The sequence below is a fragment of the Cherax quadricarinatus genome, chromosome 4, assembly GCF_038502225.1.
Source record: "Cherax quadricarinatus isolate ZL_2023a chromosome 4, ASM3850222v1, whole genome shotgun sequence".
Taxonomy (NCBI): Eukaryota; Metazoa; Arthropoda; class Malacostraca; order Decapoda; family Parastacidae; genus Cherax; species Cherax quadricarinatus.
The window spans coordinates 36,881,348-36,899,042 of record NC_091295.1 but is presented as its reverse complement, the minus strand read 5'-3'; the positions used below and the strand labels follow the sequence as shown (position 1 = coordinate 36,899,042).

Sequence of the window (17,695 nt, the reverse complement as noted above, 5' to 3'; positions counted from 1 at the left end):
CCATTTTGTATTTGATTTCCCATAATTTAATCCCACCCCTCTCCCGAACACCCTAGCATTTACTTCTTTTACAACCCCATCTATAAATATATTAAACAACCATGGTGGCATTACACATCCCTGTCTAAGACCTACTTTTACTGGGAAGTAGTCTCCCTCTCCTCTACACACCCTAACCTGAGCCTCACTATCCTCATAAAAACTCTTTACAGCATTTAGTAACTTACCACCTATTCCATATACTTGCAACATCTGCCACATTGCTCCCCTATCCACTCTATCATATGCCTTTTCTAAATCCATAAATGCAATAAAAACTTTCCTACCTTTATCTAAATACTGTTCACATATATGCCTCAATGTAAACACTTGATCTACACATCCCCTACCCACTCTGAAACCTCGTTGCTCATCTGCAATCCTGTATTCTGTCTTACCTCATAGTTATATATATTATATCATAGTTGTACAGTAGGATAGTAATTATTTCATAGTTGAACAGTTGACTAATTAATTATAAGTGAATCAAAATTTGTATAAGACAAAAGATAAATTCATCTATTCAAAAATGCTTTTTGTGAAAACAATGATTCAATTATTTTCATTTCAATAATAGATAAAAGGTTCAAAGTGATTGTTGAAGTTATGATGTTGTAGAACATAAGTGAGTATGTGTGTACCGAGTATTAACGTTTAGTCTAGTCTAGGGTGATTAAGTGGCTTTTGAGAAGAGTCCTAAATTGATTTTCAGTCCAGGTTACTTTAATATCATCTGGTAATGAATTCTATATTTTGGGGCCCTTTATGTGCATAGAGTTTTTACACAGTGTGATATGGACACGAGGTATATCAAAAAGAGATCTGTCTTGTGTTGTGGTCATGTGTCCTGTTTAGGTTGGAGAGGAGAAGTTTGAGTGGAGGGTTTATATTTGCATGTATTGTTCTGTGTATGTAGTAGGCACATGAATAAGTATGGATGTTCTTAACGGTAAGCAGATTCAGACTTTTGAAAATTGGTGGAGTATGCTGGCAGGAGTGGGAATTTGTTATCATTCTTACTGCTGCCTTTTGCTGGGTTATTAGGGGTTTTAGGTGATTGGATGTTGTTGATCCCCATGCACAAATTCCATATGTAAGATAAGGGTATATGAGTGAATGGTACAGAGCCAGGAGAGTTGATTGTGGAATGTAGTACCTTATCTTTGATAGTATGCCTACAGTCTTGCAGATTTTCTTGGTGATTTGTTGTATGTGTGTCTGGAACTTAAGGCTACTGTCAAGGTGGAAGGTGGATATCTAGGAATTTTCCCTCTGAGAGTCTTGTGACTGATGATCCGTTTAGCGTTATGTTAATTGGATCATTTGCAGCTTTGTTTCCAAAATGAATGAAATAGGTTTTATCAGTATTCAGGGTAAGTTTGTTAGTCATCATCCAGGCAGATATTTTCTGCAATTCAGTATTGACTGTGTTTGCTAGTATGACTGTGTTTGGGTGGGAAAAGACATGTAGTGTCATCTGCAAATAATATGGGTTTGAGTAGTTGTGATGCGTTCGGTAGATCATTGATGTAGATGAGAAAGAGGAGTGGTCCAAGGACACTTCCTTGTGGGACTCCTACTGTGATTGATTGGGTGGAAGAGTTTGCATCATTTGCATACACATATTGAGTTCTGTTACTAAGGTATGATTTTTAGGTAGTTGAGGGAGTGGCCTCTGATACCATACCCAGAGAGAGTTCCGGGGGTCAACGCCCCCGCAGCCCGGTCTGTGACCAGGCCATAGTGCGTTAATTTGGAGTACAGCAGTTCATGGTCGACTGTATCGAAAGCTTTACGTAAATCAATGAAAATGCCCAGCGGGACTTCTTTCTTTTTGATTGCGGTATATATTAGTTCTAGCATGTGTATGATAGCATCATTTGTGCTTTTATTATTCCTGAATCCAAACTGACAAGGGCTTAATGTGTTGTGTGAGACGAGGTAGGAATAGATTCGTCTATGAATTAATTTTTCAAAGATTTTAGAGAGCAGTGGTAAGTTAGATATTGGTCTATACTTATTCAAGTCAGCTTGGTCACCTCCTTTGTGGATCGGAGTGACCCTCACTATTTTGAGGATTGTTGGGAAGGTAGATGATTCAATGGATTTATTAAAGAGCGTTGCAATAATTGGTGACAATACTTGAGAAGCTTTTTTGTACATAAAAGCAGGCAAGTTGTTTATGTCTCCTTCCTTGTTTTTAAGGGTGTTTATGATGAGCGTAACTTCTATGGGTTTGGTTGGAGCTAGGAATAGCGTATTTGGGTAGGTACCTATGAGGTAGTCTGATGGATGGGTGTTTGCGCTTGGTATTTTGTTCGCTAGATTTTTTCCCATGGTGGAGAAGAAAACATTAAGTCTGTTCGCTGTTTCAGTAGGTGTGAGTCGGGGCTCATCTGATTTTGTTAGTTTGATTGTTTTGTGTTTGGATAACTTTTTAGTTCCAAGAATTTCAGATAGAGTTGTCCAGGTTTTTTTCATATCACCTTTGATGTTATGTAATCTATTTTCATAATGCAATTTTTTAGATCTTCTTATCAGGCTGGTAAGAGCTGACGAGTAACATTTAGACTGTTCTCTAGTTATTTGACCCATTCTATACTGTTTTTCATATTTGTGCTTTGTGTTAATGGATTTGAGGATGCTGGGTGTTAGCCAGGGACTATTCAGTCCCTTTGCTGTGATCTGTTTAGATTTTTGGGGGCAATGTTTGTTATAGAGGCTTTGGGCTTTTTTTAGAAAATTATTTATACATTAATTCATATCTGTATATGTTTCGATTTCATTTTGCCAATCGATGTCATTCATAGCTGCTATGAAGTTAGCTGCTGTCTCGTTATGTAGTCTGAAGGTTACTTTAGTAATGTCTTGTGGCAGTTTGCTCTTTCTAATGAAGGTTTTTGAAAAAATTAGTTGGGCTGCTTTTTTCTATTGATCTTCAAAAAGGGCCTAAAATTCACTGTGAGGTCTGTGAGGACATTCATGGTACCATTACCACAGAAAATAAAAATGTTTGGAGTCTGATATTTTAGGATTGTAGCTGTCCACTTGGATAGCTGGCTACAATAATGTCATACTAAAATAATGTTTTCCTTTAGAGATATAGGCAGTTGAATTCAAGATTCAGTTTTATGCGACAGTTTTTTTTTGCCTACTTTGGCTTCATACTGTGAAAAAAGTAAAAGCATATAAATTAGAGGACTGTGATTTATTAAATCAGCTCCAAAAGTTGTATAGGCATGTTTACTTACACAACTTTTACTTTTCTAGATCTGCCTCAACAATAACCTGAACATTGCTGATTGTGTGCTGCAGGTCGGTGAAATTTTTACCTTCCTCCACTCTGAGGGCCATAGCATTACTACTCTTGTATATCATGAACTAAAATTTTCCCAAAGTTAGTACTGTATGACATAAATGCCAACCTTCATGTAAAATTTTATCGAAATTAGAGATGGTCAGGTGGGGACCCCTGGTCCACTTGACATGGAATGACCCTTTAATTAAATTTAAGAATTTGGCAGCTTCATCAACCATGTGTGTAGAGGAGTTATTATTTTTTTTTTTTTTGCAAAAATGAAACTAGAAGCAAATATTTTTGAAGAAATTAATAAGAATGCAATAATATAATGTTTGATCAAGATTTCTGGAGGTATGCATCATTGCCTAAGATTACAAACAAATTGAGGGAATGCTGGGCAAATTGAGGAATTTAAAGTATAATTTGATGGCAAAAGAATTTTATTCTATAGATGCAGATGTGAAGAAAAAATAAACAAGTAAAAGAGGAATTATGTGAGAGCAGAAGATACACAAAAAGACTAGTTAACACAAAAAAATAGAATGACTTTCTTACTATCTGTTGTGTGCCTGTTAATGGTTTTTCAGGTCAGCATTAACAGCCTATTCCCAGACCAGGCCTCGTGGTTGATGGTCTTTTCAGTCAGGCCTATGAAATAACACATGTTCATCACTTGCGGAATAAAGTTGAAATATTTAATATATATTATTGTTGGGATTATGCAATGTGGTTTTTAATCATATTTTATTTTTCCAATTTAATATTCAAGTAAGTTTTGTTTTTTTACACAGGCATCAGCACCAGGGTTCCCAGAGTTAGAAGAGCTCAGTTTGGCTGTGGATGGTAATCTAAGTGTTGGAATGAATGATGGTGAATTAGAACGAGTTCTCAAGAACTCTCATAAACTTCGTCTCCTTGATGTCAGAGGGTGAGTTTGGTGGATTCATAAATGTAATACATCAGGGTTATATGACATGTACAGTAAATTAAGGAAAAGGATTTCAGTAAAATAAATGTTGAAAATTGTTATCCTTTTAAGTTTGGTCATGGTGGGTGCATGAGAGTATTGACCTACTAGACCTGTTTCAACACCATTTTCATGCCTTTTTTTTTTTTAGCTCTACATTATTAAGTTAATATTGGTACAGGTATACGTTTATGCAGAAAACAATATGATATATTCCAGGCCCATGGCAGATGTACTAAACTCAGACCATCAACAATTTTTTTTTTTTTTAACAAGTCGGCCGTCTCCCACCGAGGCAGGGTGACCCAAAAAGAAAGAAAATCCCCAAAAAGAAAATACTTTCATCATCATTCAACACTTTCACCTCACTCACACATAATCACAGTTTTTTGCAGAGGTGCTCAGAACACAACAGTTTAGAAGCATATACGTATAAAGATACACAACATATCCCTCCAAACTGCTAATATCCCAAACCCCTTCTTTAGAGTGCAGGCATTGTACTTCCCATTTTCAGGACTCAAGTCTGGCTATATAAAAATAACCGATTTCCCTGAATCCCTTCACTAAATATTACCCTGCTCACACTCCAACAGATTGTCAGGTCCTAAATACCATTCATCTCCATTCACTCCTATCGAACACGCTCATGCACGCCTGCTGGAAGTCCAAGCCCCTCGCCCACAAAACCTCTCTTACCCCTTCCTTCCAGCCTTTTCGAGGACGACCCCTACCCCGCCTTCCTTCCCCTACAGATTTATATGCTCTCCATGTCATTCTACTTTGATCCATTCTCTCTAAATGACCAAACCACCTCAACAACCCCTCCTCAGCCTTCTGACTAATACTTTTATAAACTCCACACCTTCTCCTAATTTTCACACTCTGAATTTTCTGCATAATATTTACACCACACATTGCCCTTAGACAGGACATCTCCACTGCCTCCAACCGCCTCCTCACTGATGCATTCACAACCCAAGCTTCACACCCATATAAGAGTGTTGGTACTACTATACTTTCATACATTCCCTTCTTTGCCTCCATAGATAACGTTTTTTGTCTCCACATATATCTCAACACACTACTCACCTTTTTTCCCTCATCAATTCTATGATTAACCTTATCCTTCATAAATCCATCCGCCGACACGTCAACTCCCAAGTATCTGAAAACATTCACTTCTTCCGTACTCCTCCTCCCCAATTTGATATCCAATTTTTCTTTATCTAAATCATTTGATACCCTCATCACCTTACTCTTTTCTATGTTCACTTTCAACTTTCTACCTTTACACACACTCCCAAACTCATCCACTAACCTTTGCAATTTTTCTTTAGAATCTCCCATAAGCACAGTATCATCAGCAAAAAGCAACTGTGTCAATTCCTATTTTGTATTTATTCCTCATAATTTAATCCCACCCCTCTCCTGAACACCCTAGCATTTACTTCTTTTACAACCCCATCTATAAATATATTAAACAACCATGGTGACATTACACATCCCTGCCTAAGACCTACTTTTACTGGGAAGTAGTCTTCCTCTCTTCTACACACCCTAACCTGAGCCTCACTGTCCTCATAAAACTCTTTACAACATTTAGTAACTTACCACCTATTCCATATACTTGCAACATCTGCCACATTGCTCCTCGATCCACTCTATCATATGCCTTTCCTAAATCCATAAATGCAATAAAAACTTCCTTACCTTTATCTAAATACTGTTCACATATATGCTTCAATGTAAACACTTGATCTGCACATCCCCTACCCACTCTGAAACCTCCTTGCTCATCCGCAATCCTACATTCTCTCATACCTCTAATTCTTTCAATTATAACCCTACTGTACACTTTTCCTGGTATACTCAGTAAACTTATTCCTCTATAATTTTTACAGTCTCTTTTGCCCCCCTTCCCTTTATATAAAGGGACTATACATGCTCTCTGCCAATCCCTAGGTACCTTCCCCTCTTTCATACATTTATTAAACATAAATACCAACCACTCCAACATTTCTGTCATGATCCTGTCAGTTCCAGCTGCTTTACCCCCTTTCATTCTACATAATGCCTCATGCACCTCTCCCCACATCCTGTTCTTCTTCACTCCTAAAAGATGGTATAACTCCCTGGCCAGTGCATGAAATTACCACTTCCCTTTCTTCATCGACATATAAAAGTTCCTCAAAATATTCTCTCCATCTACCCAAAACCTCCATCTCCCCATCCACTAACTCCCCTACTCTGTTTTTAACTGACAAATCCATTCGTTCTCTAGGCTTTCTTAACTTGTTTAACTCACTCGAAAAATTTTTCATATTTTCATTAAAGTTTCTTGACAGTGCCTCTCCCACTCTATCAGCTGCTCTCCTTTTGCACTCTCTCACCACTCTCTTCACCTTTCTTTTACTCTCCATATACTCTACTCTTCTTATAACACTTCTGCTTTGTAAAAAACTCTCATAAGCTAACTTTTTCTCTTTTATCACACACACCCTTTACTTCATCATTCCACCAATCACTCCTCTTTCCTCCTGCACCCACCCTCCTAAAACCACACACTTCTGCCCCACATTCTAATACTGCATTTTTAAAACTCATCCAACCTTCTTCAACCCTCCCACTACTCATACTTGCACCAGCCCACCTTTCTACCAATAGTTGCTTATATCTCACCCGAACTTCGTCCTCCCTTAGTTTATACACTTTCTTCTCCCTCTTGCTTGTTGTTGCCATTTTCTTCTTTTCCCATCTACCTCTTACTCTAACTGTAGCTACAACTAAATAATGATTCGATATGTCAGTTGCCCCTCTATAAACGTGTTCATCCTGGAGCCTACCCATCAAGCTTTTATCCACCAATACATAATCTAACAAACTACTTTCATTATGTGCTATATTGTAGCTTGTATATTTATTTATCCTCTTCTTCATAAAATATGTACATGTGTATTACTTATTACCAAACCTCTTTCTACACATAGCTCAATTAAAGACTCCCTATTTTCATTTACCCCTGGCAACCCAAATTTACCTGCTACTCCCTCCACAACATTTTTGCCCACTTTAGCATTGAAATCCCCAACCACCATTACTCTCACACTTGGTTCAAAACTCCTCACGCATTCACTCAACATTTCCCAAAATCTCTCTCTCCTCTACACCTCTCTCTTCTCCAGGTGCATATACGCTTACTATAACCCACTTTTCACATCCAACCTTTATTTTACTCCACATAATCCTTCAATTAATACATTTATAGTCCCTCTTTTCCTGCCATAGCTTATCCTTCAACATTATTGCTACTCCTTCTTTAGCTCTAACTCTATTTGAAACCCGTGACCCAATCCCATTTATTCCTCTCCACTGAAACTCTCCTACCCCCTTCAGCTTTGTTTCACTTAAAGCCAGGACATCCAGCTCCTCCTCCTCCATAACATCCACAATCATCTCTTTCTTATCATTTGCACAACATCCACGCACATTCAGACTTCCCACTTTGACAATTTTGTTCTTATTCTTTTTAGTAATTTTTATAGGAAAAGGGGTTACTAGCCCATTGTTCCTGGCATTTTAGTTGACTTTTACAACACGCATGGCTTATGGAGGAAAGATTCTTATTCCACTTCCCCATGGATATAAAAGGAAGAGTAATTAGACCAAGAACTATTAAGATAAAATCAAAGAAAACTCAGAAGAGTGTGTGTGCTGTCTACCAACCTACAACAGTTATTTGTACATAATAAGAATTTTCAATGTACTTTTCTCCCTTAAGGGTGGTTCCTTGATGCCAGTGAGGGGCTTTTGATTCAAGGAATTGTACTTGACCTCCCCATTTCTTGGATTAAACCTGGTTGCCTCCTATTTTCCCAGGCACTGTATGACCCCCTATGTGTTTAGTGCTTTCCCCATGACTGTAGTAGTAATAATTCAGTTCACTTTGTGAACCTCACCAGTCACACATGACAGATGTATATTGTGTTTGTGGAACTAGGTAGAAATAGGACATAGCATAATAGCAAATTCTCATGAAGTGAGGGACATCTGTATGTATAAAAGAAACTATGATTTTACTTTTTTTTTTTTTTTTTTTTTTTTTAAGAAAAAAATCTCTCTTCTGCCCTCTCCCACCTCCCTCTTTTCCTCCCCTTCTTCCCTCCTTTGTTCCCTCCCTCCTTTCCTTCCCTCTCTTCCTCAGTCATCCACTGTTGTGCTCGCTGCTGAACATCAGAACCATTCGATCATCTTGAAAACATGCTCATTGGATTTCTCTGACTCCATATGTCCATTTGCTTTCCTTTATTATACTTTCATATGAATTTAACATATAACACCAATTGAGCCATTGGTAAGGAAACATGGAAAGACAGAAGGAACTTAAAGCAATTAATGTAATTGAAAGAAATTTTAAATATTTCTTTTCATAGATAAAGATAAAGATTTATTTCTTTGTAAAGGTTACAGTGTGTAATTACAATTTTGGTTTGCTAAGTACAAAGAAAGCCACTATCATGCCGGGGCATTTCGGGCAGACTAATCCTAGTACATAATAATTACTTAAAACTAGACAAGATAATAGTGATTAACTTTGTTACAGTTTTATTTAATCATAATACTAATGCGAAGTAGTCAAGGGGGAGGTTGATAAGAATAATAATCTTGAAGTTGCACATAATAAAACCAATATTTCATAATGCTTCAGACAGTAATATTTCATGGATTGGCAGATGTTTAAAAGTCTAGAGGTCACATAATACGTATAACTAATTAGAAGTTGTTTTGGTTGACTTAGTTAGTATTGAGAGATAAGATGATTTTTTAGCAAAGTCCTAAATTTATAAGTAGTCAGGGGATCCTTTACTGGTTCTGGTAGTGAGTTCCAGATCTTTGGGCCCTTTATGTCTTGTATATTTAGCAAGTTCAGGCTTTTGAAAAGTGGTGGAGTGTGCTGTCAAGCACAGGAGCTAGTAATCATCCACATAGCAGCTTTTTGTTGGGTTATTAAAGGTTTAAGGTGGTTGGCTGTGGTTGATCCCCAGGTGAGGTAAGGATATATTAAAGAGTGGTAATGGGTAAGGAGTGTCATTTGTGGTACATAGTATCGTATCTTGGAAAGGATGCCTACTGATTTGGAAATTTTCTTGGATATGTATTGGATGTGGGAATGAAATTTAAGATTACAGTCAAGGAGAAGACCTAGAAATTTACCCTCAGTGTGTCTTGATATAAGGGAACCATTTATCAGTATATTAAGTTGGATATTTAAGGCTATGTTTCCAAACAGCATGAAGTATGTTTTGTCTATGTTGAGAGTGAGTTTGTTGGTCATCATCTAAGTATATATTTTTAGCATCTCGTTGCTTACAGTATTTTTAAGTATTGCTGGGTTTGAATGGGAGTAGACATAAGTAGTGTCATCTGCAAATAGAACTGGTTTAAGGAGTTGGAATGCATTGGGGATGCATATGTCAAATCCAAGGCAAAAACCACATCCAGTATCAGACCACCCCACAAAAAATAATGGATATAGCCCCACTTCACAAAGGTGGCAGCAGAGCAGTAGCAAAGAATTGTAGACTCATAGTGCTGACATTTCACTTTGTAAAAATTTTTTGAAAGGGTTTTTAGAAGCGTGATCACCAACCACTTGGATTGTCAACAGTTGCACATCCAGAGCAGCATGAATTTAGAGCAGGTTGCTCCTGCCTCTTGCAGTTACTGGACCACTGTGACATGGTTTTGGATGCAGTGGAGGACAAACAGAATGCAAATGTAGTATACACAGACTTTACAAAAGTCTTTGACAAGAGTGATCATGGTGTAATAGCACTTTGTCTGGTTGACTGAGGTAGTTTTTTTTTTTTTTGCATATTTTGTAAAGATAAGATTGTGTATTTAATTGATAATAGTCACTTGCAGCATATTAGACTTCTCTGTTTTCTCTGGATGGAATGCTGTACCTTTTGTATCTAGAAGGAATAGATGGTATACTGTGTTAAATACCAGCATCAAATCCCAGCTTCCCTCAGGCAACTGTAAGTGAGTTTATTTAGTAACTACATTTTTATTGAGGGGTTTGGGATATTGGCAGTTTGGAGGGACATCTAAACTGTCGTATCTGAGCACTTTTGCAAAGACAGTGATTATGTGTGAGTGATCGTGAAAGTGTTAAATGATGATGAAAGTTGTTTCTTTTTTTTTGGGGGGGGGAGGGTTTCTTTCTTTTTGGGTCACCCTGCCTTGGTGTTAAAAAAGAAAAAAGTTATGGAGGATGTGAGTGTCTAGCATGTATTTGTAGATCAACAAGCAATATTATTTACAATGTAAGATATCAAGAAACTTAATTACATGTATTTTTTACAAAATATAATGTTTTACATTCAGAGAACCTAACTGTTTTTGCCATATGTTCTTCAATTCATTTTACACCTTTTAAGCTACTTATTAGAGAAGTTTATTAATGTGTAATTAGCAGAGGGGCAGACGAGGCTTTTTTTTTGTTTGCTGGCTGCAAAATACTCTGTCAGTAATAGAAATTAAAAACAACTATTTCATATTTTGCTGCAAAATCCTTAGCAGCAGAATACATCATGGCTATTTCTTCAATCTTGGCTAGAATAAGGCATTAAAGTGAAGAATAAAAAGAAACAATACCATGACTAGAACAGTACACAAATAACCCACACATAGGAGAATGAAACGTAAAGTGACACTTCAGTCCGACTTCAACCATTAACTAGTCACACAAAAAAATGTTTTGAAGAATTCATTAGAATTCAAGGAACAGTTGTTAGATGTAATGTAATTACAGTACAGTGGAACCTCTACTTACGAGTTTAATCCGTTCCATGACCTTACTCACATCTGGATTTGTTTGTTTGCAGAGTCAGTTTTCCTCATTTAAATTAATTGAAATGGAATTACAGTAATTCATTCCAGTGGAATTCCAGGCACAACAAAATACTTCAATAATTTTCCTAATACTGTATCAACTCTACAGTTTATTTATCTATCACAGTTCATCTAATATGACATAATAAGCAATATTAATAACATAGAAACATGATATATACACTAGAATGAATACAATACATGTCATTACGTATGTGACTAGTATTGGCAACAGTGGCCATTGTTGTTGTTGGGGTTTATAGGGCCACCACAGCAGCCATTCCTGCTCATGACTACATGTGTAGAGAACCTAGGATAACCCAAAAAAGTCAGACAGTGTGACTTATAATTGCTACACTCTTAATGCTACACTTAAGTGCTACAGTCTTAAAGCTACACTTTGTCACTGACTCCTTCTGCTTTAGTATTGTACATATCGTAAAGTGGTACGCTGGTACTGCCTGGCGAAGTCCTTAACCCTTCACCTAGTTTGTTTATCTATGATTTCCTGCTTTAATTCCATGGAAATCATCCTCTTTTTCTTCTCAGCATTGTCCTTTGCACTTGCTTTCTTAGGACCCATGGTTAGAAACAAGAAATTTCGCAAAATAACTGCACGAAACATAAGGAAACACAAGAATTTCCTCCACCGTGGGTGGTGTGGACTGCCATCTCATGGTGGAGTTCAGAAACTCACATACAGTGGACCCCTCGTTTTTCATAATTAATCCATTCCAGAGAGCGTGACTATTTTCGAAATTGACGATTTGCGAATCCATTTTCCCAATAAGAAATAATGTAAATCCAATTAATTCGTTCGAGACACCCAGAAATATCAACAACAATTTTTTTTTTACCTTAAAGATAGATTTACATGCACAAAAGAATGAACATTCAGCATGACAGTTACCTTTATTGAAGGCTGTTGTTGATGAATGGAAGACAGGGAGGAGGAGAAAGGGAAGAGAGGTTATTGTTTGGAAGGGGAATCCCCCTCCATAAGGACTCCAGGTCACTTCAGGGGTCACTTCTCTAGCTTAAATATAGATTTACATGCAGAAAAGAATGCCAAGTAAATGTAAAGCACTAATAAAATGTATAAATGAGCATTTAACATCACACTTACCTTTTATTGAAGACTTTTGTTGGTGTATGGCAGATGGGGCAGAAAGAGGGGAGGTGAGTTTATTGTTGGAGAATATGACACTAATATCAACTCTACAGCTTATTTATCTATCACAATTCAACTTATATGACATAATAAACAATATTAATAACATAGAAACATGGAATATACTCTAGAATGAATACAATAAGTCATTATGAATGTCACAAGAGGTGTTCTGTTGTTGTTGTTGGGTTTATAAGGGCCGTTGTGAGCATAAGCCGTCCATAATGGTGGTGAAGCAGTAGCTGAGGCGGCGGTGTTTTCTGTAGCCCTATATAACTCCAATAACATTGGAATCGCTAAATCGCTGAAGAAGGCACCCTCTACCACCATCACAACCACTATCACCATCACAACCACTACCACCCTCTACCACCATCACAACCACTACCACCCTCTACCACCATCACAACCACTACCACCATCACAACCACTACCACCCTCTACCACCATCACAACCACTACCACCATCACAACCACTACCACCCTCTACCACCATCACAACCACTACCACCCTCTACCACCATCACTACCACCTTCTACCACTATCACAACTGCTACCACCATCACTACCACCTTCTACCACCATCACTAATACTATCACAACCACTACTGCCCTCTACCACTGTCACTACCACCCTCTACCACTATCACAACTGCTACCACCCTCTACCACTATCACAACTGCTAACACCCTCTACCACCATCACTGCCACCCTCTACCACTGTCACAACTGCTACCACTCTACCACCACCACCTTCGTATTTTTCTACAAACTTTTTCTTAAATGTGTTTCTCACATTCTTTACCAAAGGGCTGGAACTAGAAGCTTTCTTTGGAGCCATAGTGACTTATTTAGCAGTTGCAAGCACTAAAACGAATGGAATATTATGAAATGTATCGTATGAACTTATGGGATCATCCTCACTCACTGATAAACAATGGCACACTGGTTGGGAATGGAGTGTGAGGCGGCTCAGGGCTGTGTGTACACTTCCCAGATGAATGACTATTTGTGAGTCAAACGACGATTTGCGAGTCAATGTTTTGATGAAAATAACGTTATGATTTTTTAAAATTACGACTTTCGAGCCTTACGATTATCGAGGGTCCACTGTATTGTATAGTATAGGGTGCAACAAGGTCTGCCACTGCTGTTTCATGTTGTCTGCCACTGCTGCTTCATGATGTCTGCTACTTCTGCTTCATGTTGTCTGCCACTGCTGCTTCATGTTGTCCGTCACTGCTGCTTTATGATGTCTGCCACTGCTGCTTCATGTTGTTTGTCACTGCTGCTTCATGTTGTCTGCCACTACTGCTTCATGTTGTCTGCCACTACTGCTTCATGTTGTCTGCCACTGCTGCTTCATGTTGTCTGCCACTACTGCTTCATGTCTGCCACTGCTGCTTCATGTCTGCCACTGCTACCTCATGATGCCTGCCACTGCTGCTTCATGTTGTCTGCCACTGCTGCTTCATGATGTCTGCCACTGCTGCTTCATGATGTCTGCCACTGCTGCTTCATGTCTGCCACTCCTGCTTCATGTTGTCTGCCACTGCTACCTCATGATGTCTGCTCCCATTTTTACTAGCATGTTGAAGAGCTTTCCATTATGTGAAGGTTGAGGGGCAGTGTCAATCGGACATCTCTTGGACGGTGACATCATTTGTTACTCTTGAACATCGCCAGAGAATTGAACATTTCTGCTACTTTGAGCTCAGTTTCAAGGTACTTTTCATCGTGAAACCAATCAAAATCATATCTATTTCTGTAGTATATTTTCCATTCCATCAAATGAGACCAAAAAAACGAGAATACAACAATAAAAACCATATGGAAATATACTGCTAAGGGGCTAATGGCTGAGAAGTGAACTCTGTTATTCATGGTCCGATTTCTTTCATTTTTGGTGTACATTAAGAAGCATCTTTCCATCATACGTTGCCCAAGTTTCAATAAGATAGTCCAACAAACAACTGAGATCCAATTCCCTAGATCAAGAGCAAAAGCTCCTCACCAGCGTTAAGGAACCTCCCTTGAGGCCCGTTTGTAACTGAAAATTTCGCTCATGTCTGGAAGCAAAAAATTGATCGAGCGACTGCTTGTATCTGGAAAAACTCGCACGTGGATGCACTCGTAAGTAGAGGTTCCACTGTACAAATTAATTTCATATGCAATTTTTTGAGCAAATCTTTTCTGCAGGTGCATGAACATCACAGATTCATCCTTGGTTCGCATTCCACCATGGGAGTTGGAGCATCTGTTTTTGGCAGGTTCTACTTCCCCCAAGAGTTACTCAGATCGACTTGAGTTAGTGGTGCGCAAATGGCAACACTCTCTAGTAGAACTGGATCTGTCCTGGACTGCCAATGCTGATAGTATTGATGCTGCTCTTATGGCTATATCAGAAGAATCTGATAATAAACTCAGGTTAGTGAATTTAAATCTCAAATTACACTTATACAGTTGCTACATTCTTTACATGATTCAAATTTGGGAAAACTATATTGTATCTATATTGTTCAGCTACCAGTTGGCTGCTACCAAATATCCTGTTATTTATAGTTTTTTTATGCACCAATAGGTACCTGAACATGTGTGGGTCCTCAGTGACATTCAAACCTATTCGACAAGTATTAGAAAGGTGTAGTCACCTAGAAAACCTCAACCTTACTTCCTGCCGGGCTTTACCAAGAGGAGTAAAACGATTTCATGAGGCACCTCAACTGGTCACCCTTCGAGCAGACATTGCAAAGGGCAAATTTGATGAGGCTCCTGATGTCGATGATGATGATTAGGCTGATGTAAAGCCTGCTGTGAGAGGTTTGTTCTGCTTTGGCCATTTTAACTGATTTCATCACTTAACATTTCTTACTTTTCTGCTCTTTTCCATCATTCCTTTACAGAAATATGCAGTCTTTGAGACAGGACATTTTTAAGTGTTCTCAGCTGGAAGAACTAAATGGGAAATGCAAGCAGTGAGTGAAGTGGTATTGTGAACTCTTGGTATTCTTGGAGCTTAGTTATTCGTATCATTTATTTAAACAGGAAAATAATGAAAAACATCCCTCAGTTGGGCAACAGAGCCAGTATGGGACATAAGTGGTTCCCCGTAAGTTGTTCCAAATTCAGTACAGGATACATATCAAAAGCATCTTAGTTCAAAAAGTATAAAAAAAAATGGAAAAAAGTTCTGCAGTAAAAATGCCCTAGAAAGGGCTGAATATTCATACTTTAAAAGGATTTGAAAATCCCTCCATGATTTCTATCATGGAGCACAATAGGGTTAAGGCTGAATTATAAATGTTATTTTTTGCAGTTAGTTTTTTACAAATGCATTCATATTTTGTGTATGTTCATTTTATGCATGTATATAGAGTTCAACAGATGTTTTGCTCCTCAATTTTAATCTAAATAGGTTAATCTAAATAGGTCAGGCCATTTCAGAAGTTCTGAAATGGCCTGACAACAAGATATATGGCAACAAAGTGCAGTAAACCCTTCACAGTCTTGTGATTATAGCTTGCATTTTCAATATTCTGTGATTTAGATTTACTTTATCATTTCCATTGATAGTGTGCCATTACCATTAACCCCTAAATGGTCCAGTGCCCCAGTGCCCTGAATATTTTGAAAAATGAATTTTTTTTTTTCATTGAAATACGGAGAACAATTTTCTAAGTGTAATAGGATTAAAATAAAAAAATTAGGGTCAGTACTTACTGAGATATGAAGCTGCAAAGTTGGCACTTAATGCTCACCTGGCGGCAACATTGAGTCCTGCCGCTTGAGGAAGTGTTGCCGATGTACCATTTTTTTATCATTTTATATAATTTTTATGTTCTGATAATTACAATTTATTGTATTTCTTGGCATTTCATAACCAATCTTTGTTCTGACACTAATATTAGGTACTGAAATTATACTCAAATTGTCACAAACACATTGACAGGTGAACATTTACACCTGCCTTGGTTATTTACTATTGTTTAGGAATATATACAAAGTATTTATAGGTCCCAGCAATGTTTTGGATACATGGGACTATAGAAGAAGAAGGAAGAAGGAGGAGGAAGAAGGAAGAAGCTCCCTTGAAGCAATGTGACAAGCATCTGGAAGGGCTGTGATGAGATATGGGATGATATTTGATGGGCACCAGCGAGGGTGCAGAGATAAGATGAGATAGTGCAAAGATAAGAGGAGATAAGCTATGACATTTGATAGGTGCCACCGAGGGTTCAGAGATAAGGGATGACATTTGATGAGCTCGTATCTCTGTCTCTGATTATCTGTCTCTCTGTCTGCTTGTCTCTTTCCATCTCTGCTTGTCTGTCTGTCGCAGAGAGAGCCACTGTGAACCAACAGGTATTCATATGCATTATATATCTACGCACACAGTATAGCACTTCGGATTTTCTAGGTTATCCTAGATAATTTACACTATGTATAATTGTATTTGTGTGTACCTGTGAGACAGATAAAAAGAGATAGAGAGACAGATAGACAGAGACAGATAGACAGAGACAAATAGACAGAGACAGACAGACCCTAAACTTGGGGTTAACATCACTTTCCTCTTAAAAGGGGAGTGTTAATATGACATTACATCAGTGAATCCTTGGTGTTTGAGCTGGCACTCAATTTAACTGGCGCTCCCACAAGGTACTAAGTGGTCCCAGATTTTTTTAATATGGTGCACACCAAGTGTTAAGACCCATTCTATGCTGACCAGACATCTCAGGCCAATCGTGCCAAATTTGGAGGAAGGAAAAATAAAACGTATATATGCGTTTTGGGCGTTAGTGGTATTAACGTACATATATGCTTGGACCGTTTAGGGCAGTGTTATTCACAAATTTTTGCAAGAGAGCCATTTCGATTAAACACATTGATTGAGAGAGCCGCAGTAGTACTGAGCTGCTAGTGCAATATAGTAAATGAGAAAAATTAGACATGGTAATATTAGCCTGCATATCTTGTTATTAATAGCAAAATAAAGACCAAACTTACTTAATGCTCCTTTTCTACTGGTCGGGTCTGGGATGGCTGTTCATCACTTGCGTTTTTGTTTAACCACAAATCAATCCATCATAACGGACACTACTTGACTGCACTTTGGTTTCAAGTAAAACTAGCCCATCGCAGCTAGCTTCCACAAGCAGCAACAGTTAAATCGTTACTTTCATATATGTTGCCGCAGTCTCAAATATCTGTTGCCTATTTTCAAACACAAATCCCCAAGAGTAACGAAATACGTCCAGTCTCCCCCGAAAGCTTGAACTCAACTGATTCAGCGAGATGCCTAGAGCTAGACATGTCCC

At 38.1% G+C, this 17,695-nt stretch overlaps 1 protein-coding gene across 2 annotated transcripts in view; it reads left to right on the top strand.

The window, feature by feature from the left end:
• Window positions 1-17,695, top strand: part of LOC138854176 (F-box/LRR-repeat protein 6-like) — a 79,944-nt gene that overhangs the window by 14,866 nt on the left and 47,383 nt on the right. For both annotated transcript variants that reach the window (XR_011393396.1, XM_070095712.1), the window contains exons 3-5: window positions 4,132-4,268; window positions 14,577-14,804; window positions 14,959-15,197. Coding sequence is in view for 1 of the 2 variants with exons in the window: in XM_070095712.1 (XP_069951813.1) it covers window positions 4,132-4,268; window positions 14,577-14,804; window positions 14,959-15,172 (579 nt within the window). In the remaining variant the exon portion in view is untranslated. The remainder of the gene's footprint in view (window positions 1-4,131; window positions 4,269-14,576; window positions 14,805-14,958; window positions 15,198-17,695) is intronic.